At 39.0% G+C, this 22007-nt stretch overlaps 2 protein-coding genes across 3 annotated transcripts in view; one reads left to right on the top strand and one right to left on the bottom strand.

Moving 5' to 3' along the window:
• Window positions 1–15552, bottom strand: part of LOC118891581 (protein piccolo-like) — a 28195-nt gene extending 12643 nt beyond the window's left edge. The window contains exon 1 of one of the 2 annotated variants that reach the window (XR_005019160.1): window positions 15395–15552. The gene's annotated coding sequence lies outside the window, so the exon portion shown is untranslated. The remainder of the gene's footprint in view (window positions 1–15394) is intronic. The other variant, XM_036845298.1, reaches the window with a different exon arrangement.
• A 48-nt stretch (window positions 15553–15600) lies between these two features.
• Window positions 15601–22007, top strand: part of TMCO1 (transmembrane and coiled-coil domains 1) — a 57154-nt gene continuing 50747 nt past the window's right edge. Inside the window, exons 1-2 of the mRNA XM_036869504.1 lie at window positions 15601–15876; window positions 16294–16371. Coding sequence (XP_036725399.1) covers window positions 15807–15876; window positions 16294–16371 — 148 coding nt within the window. The 5' untranslated portion in view covers window positions 15601–15806. The remainder of the gene's footprint in view (window positions 15877–16293; window positions 16372–22007) is intronic.

Raw genomic sequence — 22007 nt, 5'->3', positions numbered from 1 at the left:
CCTTGTCTTTCTTTCACCTCATCTCGGCTGACATTTGGGCTGTCAGAGCTTATGAGTATCTTGACTAAAGGATGGCAAGAGGAAATGAAAGGAGAAAAGAAAACTGGACCAGTGAAATTCTTTTAGTTAACAGGACATTTTTAAAAAAATTTTAAGAATGAAGGATGTATTACACTTATTATTGAAGAAAAGTTGTTTGCTTTTCTATATAGTGTTGTTAAATAATTTGCTGTAATTCAGCAGCCCAACCATTCTGCATTTCTCTTTTTGCAGGGATAACTGACCATTGGCTACATGGAGTTTATTATACATATTTCTAGCAATAATAGCAACTGCCATTTATTGAGAGCTTATTACGTGCCGGACATTATGCTTATCATTTTTGGTGCATTCTCCCTGTGTTTCACAAACACCCTGGGAGGGGGGCTCTTATGATTCCTAGGTGGAAGAGGAAATAGTTTTAGAGAAACTGCACAACTTCTAAGTGGCAGGGCTGAAATTCAAATCCAAGTTCTTAAGGACTTCGCTCACTGGTCTCCTCAGCCTAACGTACAATGTCAGTACCTCATCAGTATAATTCCTTTTCACATTGACAGTTCTCGAAGAGATGATGAAAGTGATTTCAAGATGAAAGATATGATGAGAAAGTGACTCTAGATCTTCTAAATTGTAATCTAATACATCCCAGATTATTCTGACCATTATTTACATTTACAGAAAACATGTTCTCTTCTAAGTTAAATATAGACAGTCATTGTCATTCTGACAATTTCCCCCTGGTTTCTCTGGATAAAAGAGAGGAAGCTTCTGAATAAAGTGACATAACATCTGTTCTAAAATGACACTATCTCTTTGAAACAAAACTCATTTCGCGTATCACTCTGAGAGATCTGGAGGTGAAAGAGCCAGTCATAACAAGCAACCTTTCTCAGTATAAAATTTTACTGGTTGCCATAATTATGTGGTTGCAAAGAAACAGAAAGTTTCTGGGCACCAGAAAGGTTGTAGTGACTAATACTATTCTTTGAGATATTTAAATATTTAAGCATTTACAAATCAGAAACTGCCTCTTTTGGGCAACAGCTTGTCAGGTTTAGTAAAGATGCTGAATTTTAATGTCAAAGACAAAAATCCTGTAATATTCTGGGTGGGACTAAAATTCCCATCACGCTGTTGCTACAGATGGTACTAGATTCACCTCCCCAACTAAATAACACATTTAATTTATAATGCAATGAGATGTGCAAAAAATTGCTTTTGGCTATGTGTTAAGAAATATCCTTAGCTGACAATGTAATGATGCAACATGCTCTAGCAGAAAACAGACAAACCAAGGAGGTTGCTCTTATGCTGTTGCTAACACCCTAGAGCAGGCAGATTATGGCATCCTATATTACACAGCAATAATTTTGTGGTGCAGAAGGTATAAAGGCATGAAAATGTTTCAATATCAGGTCTAAGTGAGGGTAAAAGACCAGACAGCTATCATCTTTAAGATGAGATACACACCTAGTACTCATCATCCAGATGATCAGTTAACTCCTCTTGAAAAATGACTAGATTTTTTGTTTGGTTGTCATAAAAGACTCAGAAGAATCTGAGCCATGACTTTTGCATGAGGAGCTAAATGAATTTTAGCAGACAAATTATAAATGAAAACTTTAGTTATATCTAATTTCAAAGTGATAGTTCCTTATTCATACCTTTCTATGTTTTTACTCTTTTCTACTTTTCTGGGCTCCAATGCACATACCTGCTACACATATTTAGTAATGTTGTGGTCAGAATAGTCTGCTATTAGCCTAATTCAATTGATACAAACACGTAGAAAAATAAAAATTATAGCCGAAGTTGAACTGCAGGTGAATGTACTTAAAAGGCAAACAAGAGAACTCTAGACATTTCACTGAAGTGTGACACTGAAAGAGAACCAACTCTACCTTGCATTCTGGACAACCATGACTTGACTGCATTGATTCCAAGAGCAAGAATGAAGGATACAGCAGGAAAGTAGGAAAGACGGGAAGAAAAAAGTTAGGAACAGAAATAAGGAAGAAAATGTGAGAATAAAAACTAGAGGAGCTATACCATAATATATTAACAACATGAGGCAGAAAATAATCTTAGAACTAAAGTGAAAATAATACCTCACAAGTGTAGTAAATTCCAGGGTCTTGGCCACTATAATAATTAGGAGTAATTTAATGAAAGGGCTAGGAATTGAATACGAGTAGCACATTAGCCTGCTTTTTGGTCAAATTCCAACCAGAAGGCATGTTTTGTTTGACAAATGGCATGGGGATAGCTTTAGGTGGGACCTCACTCTTCATTTCACTATAGTTCCCACCCTACTTTCTCTGTTAAATACTCCAGAATGGACTGACATATTCACGCTACCTGCCTGACCTTTCCGGTTATTCAAGTTTGCAATAGTCTAATTGAAACATATCCTGTAACAAATAAAAGATAACCACTCTCTTATAGTATAAAAGGTGATACTCCAGGATATTAAAGAAGATAGAAAATAAAAGACAGTGCTTTATTTTCATTCATTCATTAGCAAATGCTGATTAGAGAAATATCATTGGCAGTCATTTCCTCTTGTCACATAATACTGTCATTAAATAACAATGAAGGTCTAATGACCAAAATCAAAGGCAGAATGAAGTTATCAGTTCGTTATATTCATGTTAAAAAAAATAGTGGTGGGACTAACCAAGATGGCGGAGTAGAAGGACGTGCTCTCACTCCCTCTTGCGAGAGCACCAGAATCACAACTGGCTGCTGGACAATCATCGACAGAAAGACACTGGCCTTCACCAAGGAGGATACCCCACGTCCAAGGACAGAGGAGAAGCCACAGTGAGATGGTAGGAGGGGCACAATCAGAGTAAAATCAAATCCCATAACTGCTGGGTGGGTGACTCACAGACTGGCAAACACTTATACCACAGAAGTCCACCCACTGGAGTGTAGATTCTGAGCCACACGTCAGGCTTCCCAACCTGGGGGTCTGGCAACGGGAGGAGGAATTCATAGAGAATCAGACTTTGAAGCCTAGTGGGAATTGATTGCAGGACTTCTACAGGACTGGGGGAAACAGAGACCCCACTGTTGGAGGGCGCACACGGAATAGTGTGTGCATCGGGACCTGGGGGAAGGAGCAGTGACCCTGGGGGAGACTGAACCAGACCTACTTGCTAGTGTTGGAGGGTCTCCTGCAGAGGCGGGGGCTGGCTCTGTTTCACCGTGGGGACAAGGACACCGGCAGCGGAGGTTCTGGGGAGTACTCCTTGGCGTGAGCCCTCCCAGAGTCTGCCATTAGCCCCACCAAAGAGCCCAGGTAGGCTCCAGTGTTGGGTTGCCTCAGGCAAAACAACCAACAGGGAGGGAACCCAGCCCCACCCATCAACAGTCAAGTGGATTAAAGTTTCACGGAGCTCTGAATGCCACAGCAACACTCAGCTCTACCTACCACTAGAGCCTCCCATCAAGCCTCTTAAATAGCCTCAACCACCAGAGGGCAGACAGCAGAAGCAAGAAAAACTACAATCCTTCAGCCTGTGGAACAAAAACCACATTTACAGAAAGATAGACAAGATGAAAAGGCAGAGGGCTATATACCAGATGAAGGAACAAGAAAAGACCCCAGAAAAACAACTAAATGAAGTGGAGATAGGCAACCTTCCAGAAAAAGAATTCAGAATAATGATAGTGAAGATGATCCAGGACCTCGGAATAAGAATGGAGGCAAAGGGCTTCCCTAGTGGCGCAGCGGTTGAGAATCTGCCTGCCAATGCAGGGGACATGGGTTCGAGCCCTGGTCTGGGAAGATCCCACATGCCACGGAGCAACTAGGCTCGTGAGCCACAACTACTGAGCCTGCGCGTCTGGAGCCTGTGCTCTGCAACAAGAGAGGCCGTGATAGTGAGAGGCCCGCGCACTGCGATGAAGAGTGGCCCCCGCTTGCCACAATTAGAGAAAGCCCTCACAGAGAAACGAAGACCCAACACAGCTATAAATAAATAAATAAACACTTTAAAAAAAATGGGGGACTTCCCTGGTGGTCCAGTGGTTAAGACTTCGCCTTCCAATGCAGGGGGTGCAGGTTCGATTCCTGGTCGGGGAGGTAAGATCCCACATGCCTCGCGGCCAAAAAACCAAAACGTAAAACAGAAGCAATACTGTAACAAATTCAATAAAGACTTTAAAAATCGTCGACATCAAAAAAGTCTTTAAAAAAAAATGTAAAGTCTATAAAAAAAAAAAGAATGGAGGCAAAGACTGAGAATATGCAAGAAATGATTAACAAAGACCTAGAAGAATTAAAGAACAAACAAAGAGAGATGACCAATACAATAACTGAAATGAAAACTACACTAGAAGGAATCAATAGCAGAATAACTGAGGCAGAAGAATGAATAAGTGACCTGGAGGACAGAATGGTGGAATTCACTGCTGCGGAACAGACTAAAGAAAAAAGAATGAAAAGAAATGAAGACAGTCTAAGAGACCTCTGGGACAACATTAAACGCAACAACATTCGCATTATAGGGGTCCCAGAAGGAGAAGAGAGAGAGAAAGGACCAGAGAAAATATTTGAAGAGAGTATAGCCGAAAACTTCCCTAACATGGGAAAGGAAATAGCCACCCAAGTCCAGGAAGCACAGAGAGTCCCATACAGGATAAACCTAAGGAGAAACACGCCGAGACACATAGTAATCATACTGACAAAAATTTAAAACAAAGGAAAATTATTGAAAGCAGCAAGGGAAAAACGACAAATAACATACAAGGGAACTCCCATAAGGTTAACAGCTGATTTCTCAGCAGAAACTCTAAAAGCCAGAAGGGAGTGGCATGATATACTTAAAGTGATGAAAGGGAAGAACCTACAACCAAGATTATTCTACCCGGCAGGATCTCATTCAGATTCTACGGAGAAATCAAAAGCTTTACAGACAAGCAAAAGCTAAGAGAATTCAGCACCACCAAACCAGCTCTACAACAAATGCTAAAGGAACTTCTCTAAGTGGGAAACACAAGAGAAGAAAAGGACCTACAAAAACAAACCCAAAACAATTAAGAAAATGGTCATAGGAACATACATATCGATAATTACCTTAAACGTGAATGGATTAAATGCTCCAACCAAAAGACACAGGCTTGCTGAATGGATACAAAAACAAGACCCATATATATGCTGTCTACAAGAGACCCACTTTAGACCTAGGGACACATACAGACTGAAAGTGAGGGGATGGAAAAAGATATTCCATGCAAATGGAAATCAAAAGAAAGCTGGAGTAGCTATACTCATATCAGATAAAATAGACTTTAAAATAAAGAATGTTACAAGAGACAAGGAAGGACACTACATAATGATCAAGGGATCAATCCAAGAAGAAGATATAACAATTATAAATATATAGGCACCCAACATAGGAGCATCTCAATACATAAGGCAACTGCTAACAGCTATAAAAGAGGAAATTGACAGTAACAAAATAATAGTGGGGGACTTTAACACCCAACTTACACCAATGGACAGATCATCCAAAATGAAAATAAATAAGGAAACAGAAGCTTTAAATGACACAATAGACCAGATAGATTTCATTGATATATATAGGACATTCCATCCCAAAACAGCAGATTACACGTTCTTCTCAAGTGCGCACGGAACATTCTCCAGGATAGATCACATCTTGGGTCACAAATCAAGCCTCAGTAAATTTAAGAAAATTGAAATCATATCAAGAATCTTTTCTGACCACAACGCTATGAGATTAGAAATGAATTACAGGGAAAAAAACGTAAAAAACACAAACACATGGAGGCCAAACAATACGTTACTAAATAACCAAGAGATCACTGAAGAAATCAAAGAGGAAATCAAAAAATACCTAGAGACAAATGACAATGAAAACACGACGACCCAAAACCTATGGGATACAGCAAAAGCACTTCTAAGAGGGAAGTTTATAGCTATACAAGCCTATCTCAAGAAACAAGAAAAATCTCAAGTAAACAATCCAACCTTACACCTAAAGAAACTAGAGAAAGAAGAACAAACAAAACCCAAAGTTAGCAGAAGGAAAGAAACCATAAAGATCAGAGCAGAAATAAATGAAATAGAAACAAAGAAAACAATAGCAAAGATCAATAAAACTAAAAGTTGGTTCTTTGAGAAGATAAACAAAATTGATAAGCCATTAGCCAGACTCATCAAGAAAAAGAGGGAGAGGACTCAAATCAATAAAATCAGAAATGAAAAAGGAGAAGTTACAACAGACACCGCAGGAATACAAAGCATCCTAAGAGACTACTATAAGCAACTCTATGCCAATAAAGTGGACAACCTGGAAGAAATGGACAAATTCTTAGAAAGGTATAACCTTCCAAGACTGAACCAGGAAGAAACAGAAAATATGAACAGACCAATCACAAGTAATGAAATTGAAACTGTGATTAAAAATCTTCCAACAAACAAAAGTCCAGGACCAGATGGCTTCACAGGTGAATTCTATCAAACATTTAGAGAAGAGCTAACACCCATCCTTCTCAAACTCTTCCAAAAAATTGCAGAGGAAGGAACACTCCCAAACTCATTCTATGAGGCCACCATCACCCTGATACCAAAATCAGACAAAGACACTACAAGAAAAGAAAATTACAGACCAATATCACTCATGAATAGAGATACAAAAATCCTCAACAAAATACTAGCAAACAGAATCCAACAACACATTAAAAGGATCATACACCATGATCAAGTGGGATTTATCCCAGGGATGCAAGGATTCTTCTATATACGCAAATCAATCAATGTGATACACCATATTGACAAATTAAATAATAAAAACCATACGATCATCTCAATAGATGCAGAAAAAGCTTCTGACAAAATTCAACACCCATTTATGATAAAAACTCTCCAGAAAGTGGGCATAGAAGGAACCTACCTCAACATAATAAAGGCCATATATGACAAACCCACAGCAAACATCATTCTCAACGGTGAAAAACTGAAAGCATTTCCTCTAAGATCAGGCACGAGACAAGGATGTCCACTCTCAACACTATTATTCAACATAGTTCTGGAAGTCCTAGCCACGGCAATCAGAGAAGAAAAAGAAATAAAAGGAATACAAATTGGAAAAGAAGAAGTAAAACTGTCACTGTTTGCAGATGACATGATACTATACATAGAGAATCCTAAAACTGCTACCAGAAAACTGCTAGAGCTAATTAATGAATATGGTAAAGTTGCAGGATACAAAATTAATGCACAGAAATCTCTTGCATTCCTATACACTAATGATGAAAAATCTGAAAGAAAAATTATGGAAACACTCCCATTTACCATTGCAACAAAAAGAATAAAATACCTAGGAATAAACCTACCTAGGGAGACAAAAGACCTGTATGCAGAAAACTGTAAGACACTGATGAAAGAAATTAAAGATGATACCAACAGATGGAGAGATATACCATGTTCTTGGATTGGAAGAATCAACATTGTGAAAATGAGTACACTACCCAAAGCAATCTACAGATTCAATGCAATCCGTATCAAATTACCAATGGCATTTTTTCCAGAGCTAGAACAAATCATCTTAAAATTTGTATGGAGACACAAAAGACCCCGAATAGCCAAAGCAGTCTTGGGGGAAAAAAACGGAGCTGGAGGAATCAGACTCCCTGACTTCAGACTATACTACAAAGCTACAGTAATCAAGACAATATGGTACTGGCACAAAAACAGAAACATAGATCAATGGAACAAGATATAATGCTCAGAGATAAACCCACGCACCTATGGTCAACTAATCTATGACAAAGGAGGCAAAGATATACAATGGAGAAAAGACAGTCTCTTCAATAAGTGGTGCTGGGAAAACTGGACAGCTACCTGTAAAAGAATGAAATTAGAATACTCCCTAACACCATACACAAAAATAAACCCAAAATGGATTAGAGACCTAAATGTAAGACTGGACACTATAAAACTCTTAGAGGAAAACATAGGAAGAACACTCTTTGACATAAATCACAGCAAGATCTTTTTTGATCCACCTCCTAGAGTAACGGAAATAAAAACAAAAATAAACAAATGGGACCTAATGAAACTTCAAAGCTTTTGCACAGCAAAGGAAACCATAAACAAGACGAAAAGACAACCCTCAGAATGGGAGAAAATATTTGCAAACGAATCAACGGACAAAGGATTAATCTCCAAAATATATAAACAGCTCATTCAGCTCAATATTAAAGAAACAAACACCCCAATCCAAAAATGGGCAGAAGACCTAAATAGACATTTCTCCAAAGAAGACATACAGACGGCCACGAAGCATATGAAAAGAAGCTCAACATCACTAATTATTAGAGAAATGCAAATCCAAACTACAATGAGGTATCACCTCACACCAGTTAGAATGAGCATCATCAGAAAATCAACAAACAACAAATGCTGGAGAGGGTGTGGAGAAAAGGGAACCCTCTTGCACTGTTGGTGGGAATGTAAATTGATACAGCCACTATGGAGAACAATATGGAGGTTCCTTAAAAAACTAAAAATAGAATTACCATATGACACAGCAATCCCACTACTGAGCATATACCCAGAGAAAACCATAATTCAAAGAGACACATGCACCCGTATGTTCATTGCAGCACTATTTACAATAGCCAGGTCATGGAAGCAACCTGAATGCCCATCAACAGACAAATGGATAAGGAAGTTGTGGTACATATATACAATGGAATATTACTCAGCCATAAAAAGGAACGAAATTGAGTCATTTGTTGAGACGTGGATGGATCTAGAGACTGTCATGCAGAGTGAAGTATGTCAGAAAGAGAAAAACAAATATCGTATATTAACGCATGTATGTGGAACCTATAAAAATGGTACAGATGAGCCTGTTTGCAGGGCAGAAGTTGAGACACAGATGTAGAGAACAGACATATGGACACCAAGGGGGGAAAACTGCGGTGGGGTGGGGATGGTGGTGTGCTGAATTGGGCGATGGGGATTGACATGTATACACTGATGTGTATGAAATTGATGACTACTAAGAACCTGCAGTATAAACAAACAAACAAACAAAACAACTAATACTAAACTTTCATTGGGTTATTTGTATGGAAATATGTTAATATAAATGTTTCAGACATTACATGAAATTTCTAAAAATCTTATATGTTCTGGTATAATGTTATAAGTCATAATCTTAGTTATTACTTTAAAATGTATATCTCAGAAATAACTAATTTTCTTGTCAACTGCATTATTATGAACTTTCATCAAATCTTTAACTGTGGTCATTTTTAAGTCTTATGTCATTTACAGACAGTTCTGGGTGTACTCTGATGCTTTTGCAAATATGTTCCTATAAAAGGGTTTCATCTTCAAGAAATTCATGGAAAAGACTCTGACAAGTACAGGTTTCTGGTAACTGACTGTACTGCTGAACTGAATGAATAAGCATTTTCAGAACTCTAATGAAAAACTGATGAACTCATAAAAGTGCTAACAAAATATCAAGATAAAAAAAATTAATTACATGGGACTGAGTGAACTGATGAGGATGAGTATAATTTTTGTGACTTTCTGTTTGAATTTAAAAACAAAATCCCCCCCCCCAAAAATAAGTAAATAAGTATTCACTTTTGTACCTAATTTTGACATGTAATTCCATATTTTTCTTTGTAAAAAGAGCCCAAGAATTGTATAAGCTTTAGGTCACAATACACCTAGAAATGCCTCTGGTAGAAACCTTAGAATTACTGAAGTATTCTTGTTCACCTCATTTTATTTAATTCTAAGAATTACTATTTCATCCTTCAAAACTCTCTTGGACTTTCTCTTGTCAATTTCTGCTGATACTACTTAGTTCAGGGCTTCCTCACTTAAAACTGCATCATGATGAATGCCTGATAGTTGGTTTTCCTGACTGCAATCTCCCTTCCAAATAAATCTATCCTATGTAAAGCTGGCAGACTAATTTTCTTAAAAAGAAACATTGCTTATTTTGCAAAATTCCCGTCCAAACTCGATATTTTGGTGTCTTTCCACTATCACTGATCTTCTACACTTGGGATGCTTAAATGCCCAGGCAAAAGTGACAGTCAATCAGAGGGTACTTGAAGCCACAAGAGAAATGTGACACATTTTTCTAGAGTATCATTTTTTCTTGATAGCAAGTAATTTAAAAGATTATTTCCCGCCTTTCTTTTCTTTACTTGTATCAAAGAGATATCGAATTGAATGTAAAAAGATAAAACACTTTTGAGCTCAGATGCAGAAAATTAGATTCACTATTATTCTTGGCTCATGACACATTCTCACCATTGGTTCATTCAAGGCTCTCAAGCATTCATCCATTCTTTCATTTAAAATAATACAACAGGGAAATTCCCTGGCGTTCCAGTGGTTAGAACTCCGAGCTTTCACTGTTGAGGGCCCATGTTCAATCCCTGGTTGGGGAACTAAGATCCCAGAAGCTGCGCAGCCAATAAATAAACAAACAAATAAATAAAACAAATATCCATGAAGTCATCACCAACATGAAAACTAGTACATGAATTTACATTTACATTCACCTCTTTGACCCTCCATTGCATCACCCAGCCTCTTCCCATTCAAGGTAACACTATCTAAATCATCATTCTCTTGCTTTTCTTTTTAATATCACAGGTATATATATATGTGTATATATATATATATGTATGTATATATATGTGTGTATATATATATATATATATATATATATATATATATGTGTTCCTAAACAGTTTTGGGGGGCAGCTTAGAAGTTATTAACTTTATAAGAAGTCTATCACATGCTGTATGTAATTCTTACAGACTCTTTTCACTCAATATTATATTGCTAGGATTAATGCACATTATGGCATATAACTAATAAATTCATTTGGAGTGCTGTATAAATATATTCTAATTTATTTATCTATTCTTCTACTTGTAGATGGGCATTTGGGTTGTCTTCAGATTTTGATATTAAAGAGAATGCTCATATGAACAATCTTGTGTATGTCCTGGTACTTGTTCAAGTTTCTTTTGGGTATATACCTGGAGCAAAATGGTAGGTCAAGGGGTTTCCAAATGTTTATCTTTACAGGGTAATGACAAACTTTCAAAGGAGGCTGTACCAATTTATACTCCCACTAGAAATGACTAAAAGATTCTGCTGATCCACATCCTCTAGGTATGGTCCAACTTAAAAAAGTTTTTTTAAACTATGGTAACATATGCACAATATCAAGCCTACTATTTTAACTATGTCTAAGGGTACAGTTCAGTGATATTAAGTACATTCATATTGTTGTGCAATAATCACCCACCACATCCATCTCCTGAACTTTTTCATCTTCCCAAACTGAAACTCTATGCCCATTAAACAATAACTCTCCTCTCTCTCCTCTTCCCAGTCCTTAGCATCCACCATTCTACTTTCTGTGTCTATGGATTTCACTACTCTAAGTACCTCGTAGTGAAATAATACAGTATTCATACTTTTGTGACTGGCTTATTTCACTTAGCATAATGTCTTCAAGGCTCATCTACGTCGTAGAATGTGTTAGAATTTCCTTCTTTTAAGACTGAATTATATATATATATATATATATATATGTATATGGACACATTTTGGTTATCCATTCATCCATCTATGAACACTTGGATTGCTAAGTATAAGGGAAGAAGGGAAAATTGGAGTTTGGGTGAAAGAACTGGATAGGTTTAGTCTGGGATATCCAAACGGAAACGCCCAGTTGGCAGTTAAGTTACTAGGTCTGAGAATCAGAAAAGAAACCTGAGCTACAGATATTATTTAATGAATTATCAGTGGATAAATGGTAACTGAAGCTACTGAAGAAAGCAAGAGGACAGGGAAAATGAATAGAATGAGAAAAAACTAGTTCAAGGATTATGTGCTAGGTGGTTTAATAAGAACCAGTAACAATAACAGTTAACACTTATTGTGACCTTTCTATGAGCCAGGTACCATTCTAAATATTTTGCTCAAATAATTTAAAAAAAAACAACTTTGGACATAGGTACTATTATTATTATGCCATTTTACATTTAAGGAAACCAAGGCACAGTGCAGTGAAATAATTTGCCTGAAATTGCACATTAAATTGAGTGGTGAAGCCATGATTTGAAGACAGGTAGCCTGACTCCAGAATTTTGTTCTCAACCCTATACAAACCTCACAGTAATTCTGGAAGGTAGGTATTTTTACCTCTACTTCATAGATTAAAAAAAAAAAATGAGGCTCAGAGAAATTAAATTAACTTGCTAGAGTAATACAGCTTGCATGAAGTAGGATTACGATTCAGAACTAAAGACCATATCCTTTCATACGTCACTTATGAGAAGAGACTTAATTTCTCTCATAATCTTTTACAATGCCTTGCCTAGTACTAAATATTTGTTTAAAAAATGGTATTATTATCCTTAATTATTACTACTAATAATGTAAGAACATTGAAGTTTAGCTCCAATTTACCTTTCACAGGAAGTTACTTGAGGTTGCACCACAACATAAAAAAAGTATAAACTAAGGCGGAAGATGTGGGTCCAGGAAATAGTGACTCGTACCCTAGAGAATAGTGAAAGGAAGTCCCAGTACAAAAGCCTTATAGTAGAGAAATTGGAGCAGGACAGTGAATTTTTGGAGAGTGGTCTTCATGGAGAAAACTTTGAAATCTAAAAATTAATACAATGAGTCTTTAGAGGTATGATAAAGGAATCTGGTAGCATGTAGTAAAGATGTCACTGAACTGCCTCTAGCACTGTTCCCTAGAGAAGGAAATGTTATCCTAGCAGACAGTTCTGTAGTAAATATTAACATAGGAATAACTGAAATGCTTTTTATTACCGTATTTCACTGATTTTAAGACTTTTCCCCCCATATTTTAAACCTCTGGATGGGATGCATCTTACAATCAATGGTGTGTCATGGTTTAATTATTTTCTTTCTTAGTAGTACATAAAATAATAGTGCATCTTCTAATCAATAGCATGTTGGATTTGATCAACTATGTGTTTTATATGCTTTATAATATTACTCTTTCTAATTTAATCTTCCTAACAGTTTCATGTAGCTGATACTATTACTATTTTATAGACAAGGAAATTGAGGCTCAAAGATGTTAAACAGGGCTTCCCTGGTGGCGCAGTGGTTGAGAATCTGCCTGCCAATGCAGGGGACATGGGTTCGAGCCCTGGTCTGGGAAGATCCCACATGCTGCGGAGCAACTGGGCCCGTGAGCCACAACTACTGAGCCTGCGCGTCTGGAGCCTGTGCTCTGCAACGAGAGGCTGCGACAGTGAGAGGCCCGCACACCACGAGGAAGAGTAGCCCCCGCTCGCCGCAACTAGAGAAAGCCCTTGTACAGAAACGAAGACCCAACACACCCAAAAATAAATAAATAAATAAATAAATTTATAAAAAAAAAAATGTTAAACAATATGCTCAAGGACTGCTGTCAATTAAGTTGCAAAGCCAGAATTGAAAACCAGGTCTGGGGAATTCCCTGGCGGTCCAGCAGTTAGGCCTCAGTGCTCCCACAGTCGGGGCCCTGGGTTCAATCCAGAAATCTCGTGGCATGGCCAAAAAGAAAAAGAAAACCAAGCCTTACTTCAAAGGTCATGCTCTGTTGCACCTCAGCATTTACCATGGGTGATACAAAGCTGAATAAAAACCATCGAAGTTGAATAGTTTAAGGGGGATGAAGTTTTTCCAACGCCTCCAGAAAGAACCAATCTTGCCCTCATCTGTGCTCCCGTAACATTTTATGAGTACCTCTGTGGATGTAAAATGTCACCTGCCATATCAGCAAACATAGGCTACTGTGGCCATCAAGCCATCAGCCACTACATCAGCCCTGAGGCAACTCAGGGTAGAGAAAAACAAACAGGCTGCTGGTCACCAAGCTGTCAGCCACTGCAGCTGTCCCCAATGGTGCAACCTGAGGGGATTCAGGATGGAGTGAAAAACAGGATGCTGGCCCTAGACAGTTAAGGTGCATATCAAAGGAAGGATTTCAATAAGCCCAAACTCTTGCATCTTCCCATACACAGCTAAATTCATAAGCTTGAGACGTCTGGTTTTTCTTCAATTAGCAGTAATCTTTTGATTGCCAACTACCTGGTTTTTGTTGCAAAAACTCCTATATATCCTTGCTCCTCCCTTGCTTCTTTGGAGCAGTGTCTCAGAGCTGAAAGGCTGCCTCCCGGGCTTAAGGCCTCAGAAAGTCCGCGTGGAATAAAATGTAACTCCCAACTTTCAGGTTGTGCAATTTTTTCAGTTGACACCTCTAGTATATGTTGTTATAATGTATAACTTACAAGGAAGTCAGGAGTAGTATCTTAATCACCCTTTCCAACCTTACAGTGCCTACCACTGATCCTGACACATGAAGAGAAACTCTGTTTCTCTGTTAAAAGGAAACAGGGTCTCTGCCACTAAGTGTAAAGAGGAGACAAGAAATGCACATATAACTAATAAAGGCCAAATATAGTGTTATAGGAAAATTATAAATAAAATGCATTGGAGTTTAGGAGAAAAGAAAAAAAAAACGATAGAGAGTACAGGTCAAGGGGAAACAGTTCAGCCAGCTTCCAGATTTTCCTACACACTCACACAGACACAGTCTGCAAAAGCTGAAAAGGCTGAAACCAAGCTAATGAGACAATTTCTCTACCCATTTTAAAATTTAATGAGTTACCAGCATTTATAGACTGAACTTTTAAAATTTCACATAAAATCAGGATTTTTGGATTTTCTTGAAAAATGGGAAGGTATTGGAAACTGGGTGCTCATTCTCCAAGGGAAATTGGTTGGATGTATCAATTGTTCCCTTCAGATAAAGTTAGTGCTCCCTTGCTCATCATAGTACCTCCCACCATTTTCTTACGCCCACCCAGTGTAAAATACTTTATACCTGACCATAATGGGTATTTGGGTTTAGGACCCCTTCTCAAGACACACCGCTCACTGCTCTATTACACACCGGGTATTTTCAAGCACCGTGTCTCTGCCTGGAAAGACTCTGCTTTCTACAAAAGAACTCAGACTTCTCTAAGCGACTGCTTCAATTCCTTTTACCAGCTTTCTCTGACCATCCCCTCAACTGGGTCACCGCAGCATTCTTGTCATACCTCTATTAAAACCCTAATCACACCGTATGTACAAGTTTTTCTCCTTTACTAGAATGTGAGTGCCTGGAAGCCAGCGGCCCACGATTCATTGACGTTCGCGCCCCAAATCCGTGGCCCGGCATCTAAACACAGACATTCGGTACGTGTGTGCGGAAGTCAATCTCCTCACTTTACGCAAACCTAGGGTAAACTACCTACTCGACCTTAGATGTGGGGCTGAGACAGAAACGAAGACGAGTCAAAACAAGTGGACTCTGGGCGAGAAGAAAGCACACCACTCCACCACCGCGAGCAAACGCTACCGGACGAGGTCCCGCCGCCGCAACTCCGATTCAGTTGCTCCAGTTCCAACTCTCGCGAGATTCGGCCTGAGCGCCAGCCCGTAAGCCCCACGCAGCTCGGTTTCCACGGGATTCTCGCGGTAGCGCGACACGCCAGGAGGAGCACTTCCGGCGCTGCGCCCCGGAAGGGGAAGTGAGGCTTCCAGGCTGACGGAGCCGGTGTGTTACTCGGCTGTCCTGAAATCTAGGAAAGTCGTTTTCGCTTCACTTTCCCTGGCTTTCGAGCGCTTCCCCCCTGGCGGGTGGGAGTGCAGAGACTGAAGCGCAAGATGAGCACCATGTTCGCAGACACGCTGCTCATCGTGTTTATTTCCGTGTGCACGGCTCTGCTCGCCGAGGGTGAGAGCGGCTGCTTCTCTGACGTTTGATCAGTCCCCGAGGGAAGGATCCTAGGCACTGGGTCCCTCGAGCCTAGGGAGAGGGCGCGAGCCTTGCTTCCTTTGGCGGGGGTGGGAGTGGGGTTCACCTCCATTCCAGGGAATCTTACCTCCAGGAGCGGGAGGGGTAGTGTGGAATCGATTGCCGAGGTTTCTTCGGTCTAGGGGAGGTTTCACTTGCGTGTTTGTGAAGACACCTTCGTATCTTGTCACAGTTTTGGTTGAAGATTCAGTTGTCTTAACGTTTGAAAAAAGTTAACTATTGGTGAATATAGAGCAGAAAATTGAAATCCATTCTTATCTAACGGTAACCACTAATAAAGGCTGTTGTGACCGTTCCAAACATTTCTCTGTTAGCATGCTGCTTTTAATGTTTCAGGTATAACCTGGGTCCTGGTTTACAGAACAGACAAGTACAAGAGACTGAAGGCAGAAGTGGAAAAACAGAGTAAAAAATGTGAGTATGGGAACATCCTTTAAAAACAGTTTTAACACATGAGGCTCACTGAGTGCATGTTCACAGTACATATATTAGGAGCATCAACTGATATAAAAACTTTATAGGAATACAAAGGTGAATCTGACTAGAATTGAAGTCTGTTTAGAAATATAAGACTTTTTTTTAAAGAAAACTTTTTTTATAAATTTATTTATTTTATTTTTGGCTGCATTGGGTCTTCGTTGCTGCGTGCAGGCTTTCTCTAGTTGCGGCGAGCGGGGGCTACTCTTCGTTGCGGTGCGTGGGCTTCTCATTGTGGTGGCTTCTCTTGTTGCGGAGCACAGGCTCTAGGCACACGGGCTTCAGTAGCTGTAGCACGCAGGCTCAGTAGTTGTGGCTTGCGGGCTCTAGAGCGCAGGCTCAGTAGTTGTGGCACACGGGCTTAGTTGCTCTGCGGCATGTGGGATCTTCCCGGACCAGGGCTTGAACCCGTGTCCCCTGCATTGGCAGGCGGAGTCTTAACCACTGCACCACCAGGGAAGTCCCGAAATATAAGACTTTTATGCAGAATACCTAATACAAACCTCAGCGGAGTGACTGACAAGAGAGGTACTTATTATGTGCTGTGGTGGTTCTAAAGAAGAGACCCCATTCAGTTGTGAGGGGCTATGGAAGCCTTTGTGATGCAGATAGCCTTGCAGTCCTTCATGCGTAGTTAGAATTTGGACAGAGGATGAGATGAGGAAGGAGTTCCAGGCAAAGGAAATAGTATATGTGCAAAAATAGGGAAATTTTAACTAGTAAGGTGTGTTTGGAGAACAACAGGTCATAATGATAAGTATCAAGGTAAGTGGTGTCTTCAGGGATAAGCCAACTTTCATTTGGGTCTGATGGTTGAAGGAGTATTTGAGGAAAAGGTTAAGAACAAGTCGAGTTTGTTGTTTTTGAAATAAAACAGGAATTCCACAGGATACAGCTGAGGGGGCTGCTATAGGCATAATGTGAATGGTTCCTTACAAGCTTGGTTTGGTTTTCAGTCTCCTTTTCTGCCTTATAAAGATTAACTCTAACTTTCACATCTTAAAATTCTTGTGACTTTCTGTATTCTATGACTTTACTGTATGTCTTCATAAGAGTTTGAAGTTTTCTTTCTTACAACATCCCATTTCTAATATCCACATAGTAACAATTTGTGGTCAGTTGTATAAAATTATTCTCCTTTTCTAGAAAAGGAGATTGAGACTCAGAAAGGTTAAATGACGTATTAATGTCTCAGAGCAAACAAAGAATTAGAAACCAAATTCAGGCCTTTTAAGTTACGGTTTACTGTTCCTTCATTTATTCAATGTTGATAATGCACCTCAACATATTTAAAACCAAACTCATTATCTTTACCTTCACATGTGATCCTTTTCCAGTATTTCCCTATTCGGTGAATGGTACTTCCTTGCTTCCAATGGTGCAAGCCAGAAACCTTACTATACTTTCTTCATTTGGCTTGCAGGACACCCCACTCTCTTGGTTCTGCACTTAACTTGTCAATTGGTCGTTCTTTTGCAGTTTCCTTGTTGGTTCCTCTTCTTGACCTCCTGTTGTTGGGAGTGACCAAAATTTATTTTTTTTCCTCTATACTCACTCCCTTAATGAACTCATTTATGTGCTCTATTAGCCAGTGACCCCCCCAAATTTATATCCTTAGCCCTCTCTGTTAATGCAAGATTCAAATATCCAACTATCAACTTGTTAATTCCACTGGAATGTCTAATGTATATCTCAAACCCAAGCTGTCCAAATTGAACACTGTTCCTCACTTCCAAGCCTGCTACATTTGTAGCTGTCACAATCTTGGTCAGTGGTAATCCTGTCCTTGTGTAGGACATAAGGACATAATCCTTGTGTAGTTATCTTTGACTCTTCTCTCACAGCCCACATCCAGTACTGTTGGGCTGCCTTCAAATATATCCAGAATCTGCCCACTTTACATCACCTCCACTGCTAACTACCATAGTCCAAGCCACCATCATCCTTTGCATGAATTATTGTGATAGCCTCCAACAAGTGGTTGTGTTTCCCTGTAATCTGTTCCCAAGATAGCAGCCAGAATAATCTTTTTAAAAGTATATCAGATCATGTCCCTTCTCTGCTCATAACTCTGTGATGGTGTCCCATTTTAACTCGGAGGAAAAGCCAAAGTTTTTGGCTTTTTTTTTTGTAGCCAAAGTGGCCTACAGAGGTCCCCTGTTACGGCTCTGATCTTCTTTCCCTCTCATTCACTGTGCTCCACCCTCACTGACCTGTTTGCTGTTCCTTACTACACATCAGCCTCACTCCTGTGCTGGGACCTATCTAATGGCTGTTCCCTCTACCTAGAATGTTCTTCTCTGTGATATCTGTTTACCTAACCCTTGTATCTTCTTCAAATATTTGTTCAGAGCTCACCTCAGTGAATCTTAACTTGACCACCGTATTTAAAACTGCAGTCAGCCTACCTCCTGTACCACTGCCACTCCTCATCTTCCTTATCCTGCTATTTGTTTTGCTTTCATTCATCTGCTACAATGAACGCTTCACTAGGGCAGGGTTCTTTTTTTTTTTTTTTTTTTAATCGTCGTTGTTTACTGATGTATCCCATGCACCTAGAAAAGTGGCTGGCACATGGTAAATGTCTAATAAATATTTGTTGATTCAAATACTTCCTTCTATCACCCTGTATGTGCAGTCCACTCTCAATCCCTGATACTATTGTCCTCCTGAAGAGTTTTCAGTCTTTCTACATCTCTTCATTTCTGCCACCATCACTCAGCCTAAACTTCTATCACATTTCATTTGATTTACTGTGATAGCCTCCTCATTGCTCCACCTGCAGCCACTCAAATTTATTCTGTTCAGTAACACCTGGAGTAGTTTTTCAAAACACAAATCTGATTGTGTTATTTGCCCTTCTTAAAACACTCAATTTCTTCCCATTGCTTTGAGGACAAAGGTGTGGCCTACAAGGTCTAGCGTGGTCAGGTACCTCCCTCTCTCCCCCTCCGACCACATCTGCGTCATGTTTTTCCCTACTTTCTATTCTCTAGCCATCCTCTGAACTAATCTTGCTTTTTCCTACTATGGAGCTGGGCTTTTGTATCTGCTTTTTCCTCTGTCTGGAATAATTTTCCCTTCTCATTTGTCTAATAAACTCCTACTCATTCTTCAGATCTCAAAGCCTTATTTAGTCTCCCCAGCAGGATCAAATCTTCAGATCATGGGCCTTAATTTATCCAGATACTTCTCCTTAGAGAACTTACCATAATTACAATTTTTTCTATGTGTGATTATTATTATTCAAATAATGTCCTCTCCCCAACTGAACTGTAATTTTATGAGGGCAAAGGCCCTTGTATCTCTAGCACTTAACACAGTTCCTGGCACAGATTCGCTACTTGATAAAAGCGTGTTGAATAGCTTAAAGAATAAATGATCTCTATAACGTAACATCACATGTATTCTTTGTGAGGAATTATTCTGCTATGATCATAAACTAGTTAGCCAGCATGCAGTGGCATCCAAAGACAAATTTCTTCATATCACATGTATCATGGAGTAGTCTTATGAAATACAAAACACATTTAGCTTCGAATTTGTTTGGATTAATATTCTCATACCTTAAATACTTATATGAATTTGCTCTGTAGATTTTGGGCTTCCTTGGTATCCACAACTAATTGCCTTGTTTCTAGTTATCTGTATTATAGAAGTTAAGTCTCCTTCACCTGACACCTAAATTCAAAGTAATAGTTGCCAGGCAAAGCTTCCATAGTTGTATTTTTTAATATAATTGACTAATGTGCTTGCTTTGAAGATAAGTATGAGGTAGGTTGGTGATGATTGGAATGTCTCATGGCATTTCTTATGGTCTTAGGTCCTCTATTTCAGGTAATCTATCAAAACTCAGTGAACGTGCACAGACATAGAAAACAGATTTATGATTATCAAAAGGGAAGGATAGGGGGAGGGATAAGTTAGGAGTTTGGGATTAGAAGATACAAACTACTATATATAAAATACATAAACAACAAGGTACTACTATATAGCACAGGGAATTATATTCAATAGCTTGTAGTAAACTATAATGGAGAAGAATCTGCAAAAGAACTTATGTATATATGTATAACTGAATCACTTTGCTGTACACCAGAAATTCACACAACATTGTAAATCAACTACTTCAATTAAAAAAAAAACACAAGAACTCAGTGAGCATGTATTATTTTCATTTATATGATCAGTTGAAACATATGATTGCTTGCTCGCTGTAGAGGTCACCATGATGAGTGCAGTACGCAATGAACGGGCATAGATACTGTCTTCTAGATATTTGTAATCAAATGGATAACTGTTATTTAGCATGAGATATTTAATAGGAAGAAATAAGGTAAATTCCCTCTTTGAACAAACGTCTTAATTGCAAACATAATCCTTTCTGACATTCTGTGTTCAAAATTTGGTATGGATCCAGGCAAGAAAAGTTTGTAGGGACCAAATTTAGAGGTGGCCCATGGGAATTCCCTGGTGGTCCAGTGGTTAGGACTCCACGCTTCCACTGCAGGGGGCACGGGTTCAATCCCTGGTTGGGGAACTAAGATCCCACAAGCTGTGCAGTGTGACCAAAGAAAAAAGGAAAAAAAAAAAAGAGATGGCCCAGGCATAGAACTTGTACATAACTATGATTAGCATGTTAAAGGATCTAGTGGAAAGGATCCTTTAAAGGATCTAGACAATATGCATGAACAGATGGGGATTTTCAGGAGATGGAAACTATAAAAAAGTGTCACATGGAAATGACAGAAATAAAAACATATCAGACATAAAGGATCCTTTGAGGAAATTATCAGATATGCAAGGCCTTACAAAATTTTATCTCGGCCAACTATTGGAAAATACACTACACCAAGACAAATGAGTAAACCAAAAAAAAAGAGGAAGTTATGAACTCCAGGAAACAAGAGCTCCAACACAGGACTCAGGTGAAGGGAATTGCCGGGACAATGATGACGGCAGATTTAGATCTGACATTCTTAGGAATGTCAGCTGTGCACCAGGCTGAGCTTATAAGAGGGTGCTAGGAGAAACTTCTTCAGGAAAATTTATAATGCCTAATGATCTGACTTTGTACAGGAAAGATTTAGACAGCTAACTAAGAATCTGGGGCTGAATTAGTGATAAGTACGGAGACAACCAAACAAATTTTAAAATGCCATAAATCTAGGAAAAGCTCGCAGGAAGTTAAATCGTTTGCTACATAAATTACCTGTGAACGGTATTTTCACGGTCATAATTTTGTAAATGTTGAACTCACATTTAACCAAAATTACAACTATAACAATGGTATATAACTATAACAATTTTATGATGTAACTAGCTTATTTCAAGATATAGGGGTTAAAAGAAAAAAAAAAAAACTTTATGGGAGTTCCTTGGTGGTCTAGTGGTTAGGATTCGGTGCTTTCACTGCCACGGCCCGGGTTCAGTCCCTGGTTGGGGAACTGAGATCCCACAAGCCACCGGCACTGCCAAAAAAACAAAAAAACCAAAAAAAAGGATATAGGGGTAAATATCAAAATAATCAACTAAAAGAGGTAAAAGTGGTTGCTCTTTGAAATGAAGGAAAT

This window comes from Balaenoptera musculus, chromosome 1 (genome assembly GCF_009873245.2).
Source record: "Balaenoptera musculus isolate JJ_BM4_2016_0621 chromosome 1, mBalMus1.pri.v3, whole genome shotgun sequence".
Taxonomy (NCBI): domain Eukaryota; kingdom Metazoa; phylum Chordata; class Mammalia; order Artiodactyla; family Balaenopteridae; genus Balaenoptera; species Balaenoptera musculus.
This window is presented reverse-complemented; position numbering and strand designations above follow the sequence as displayed.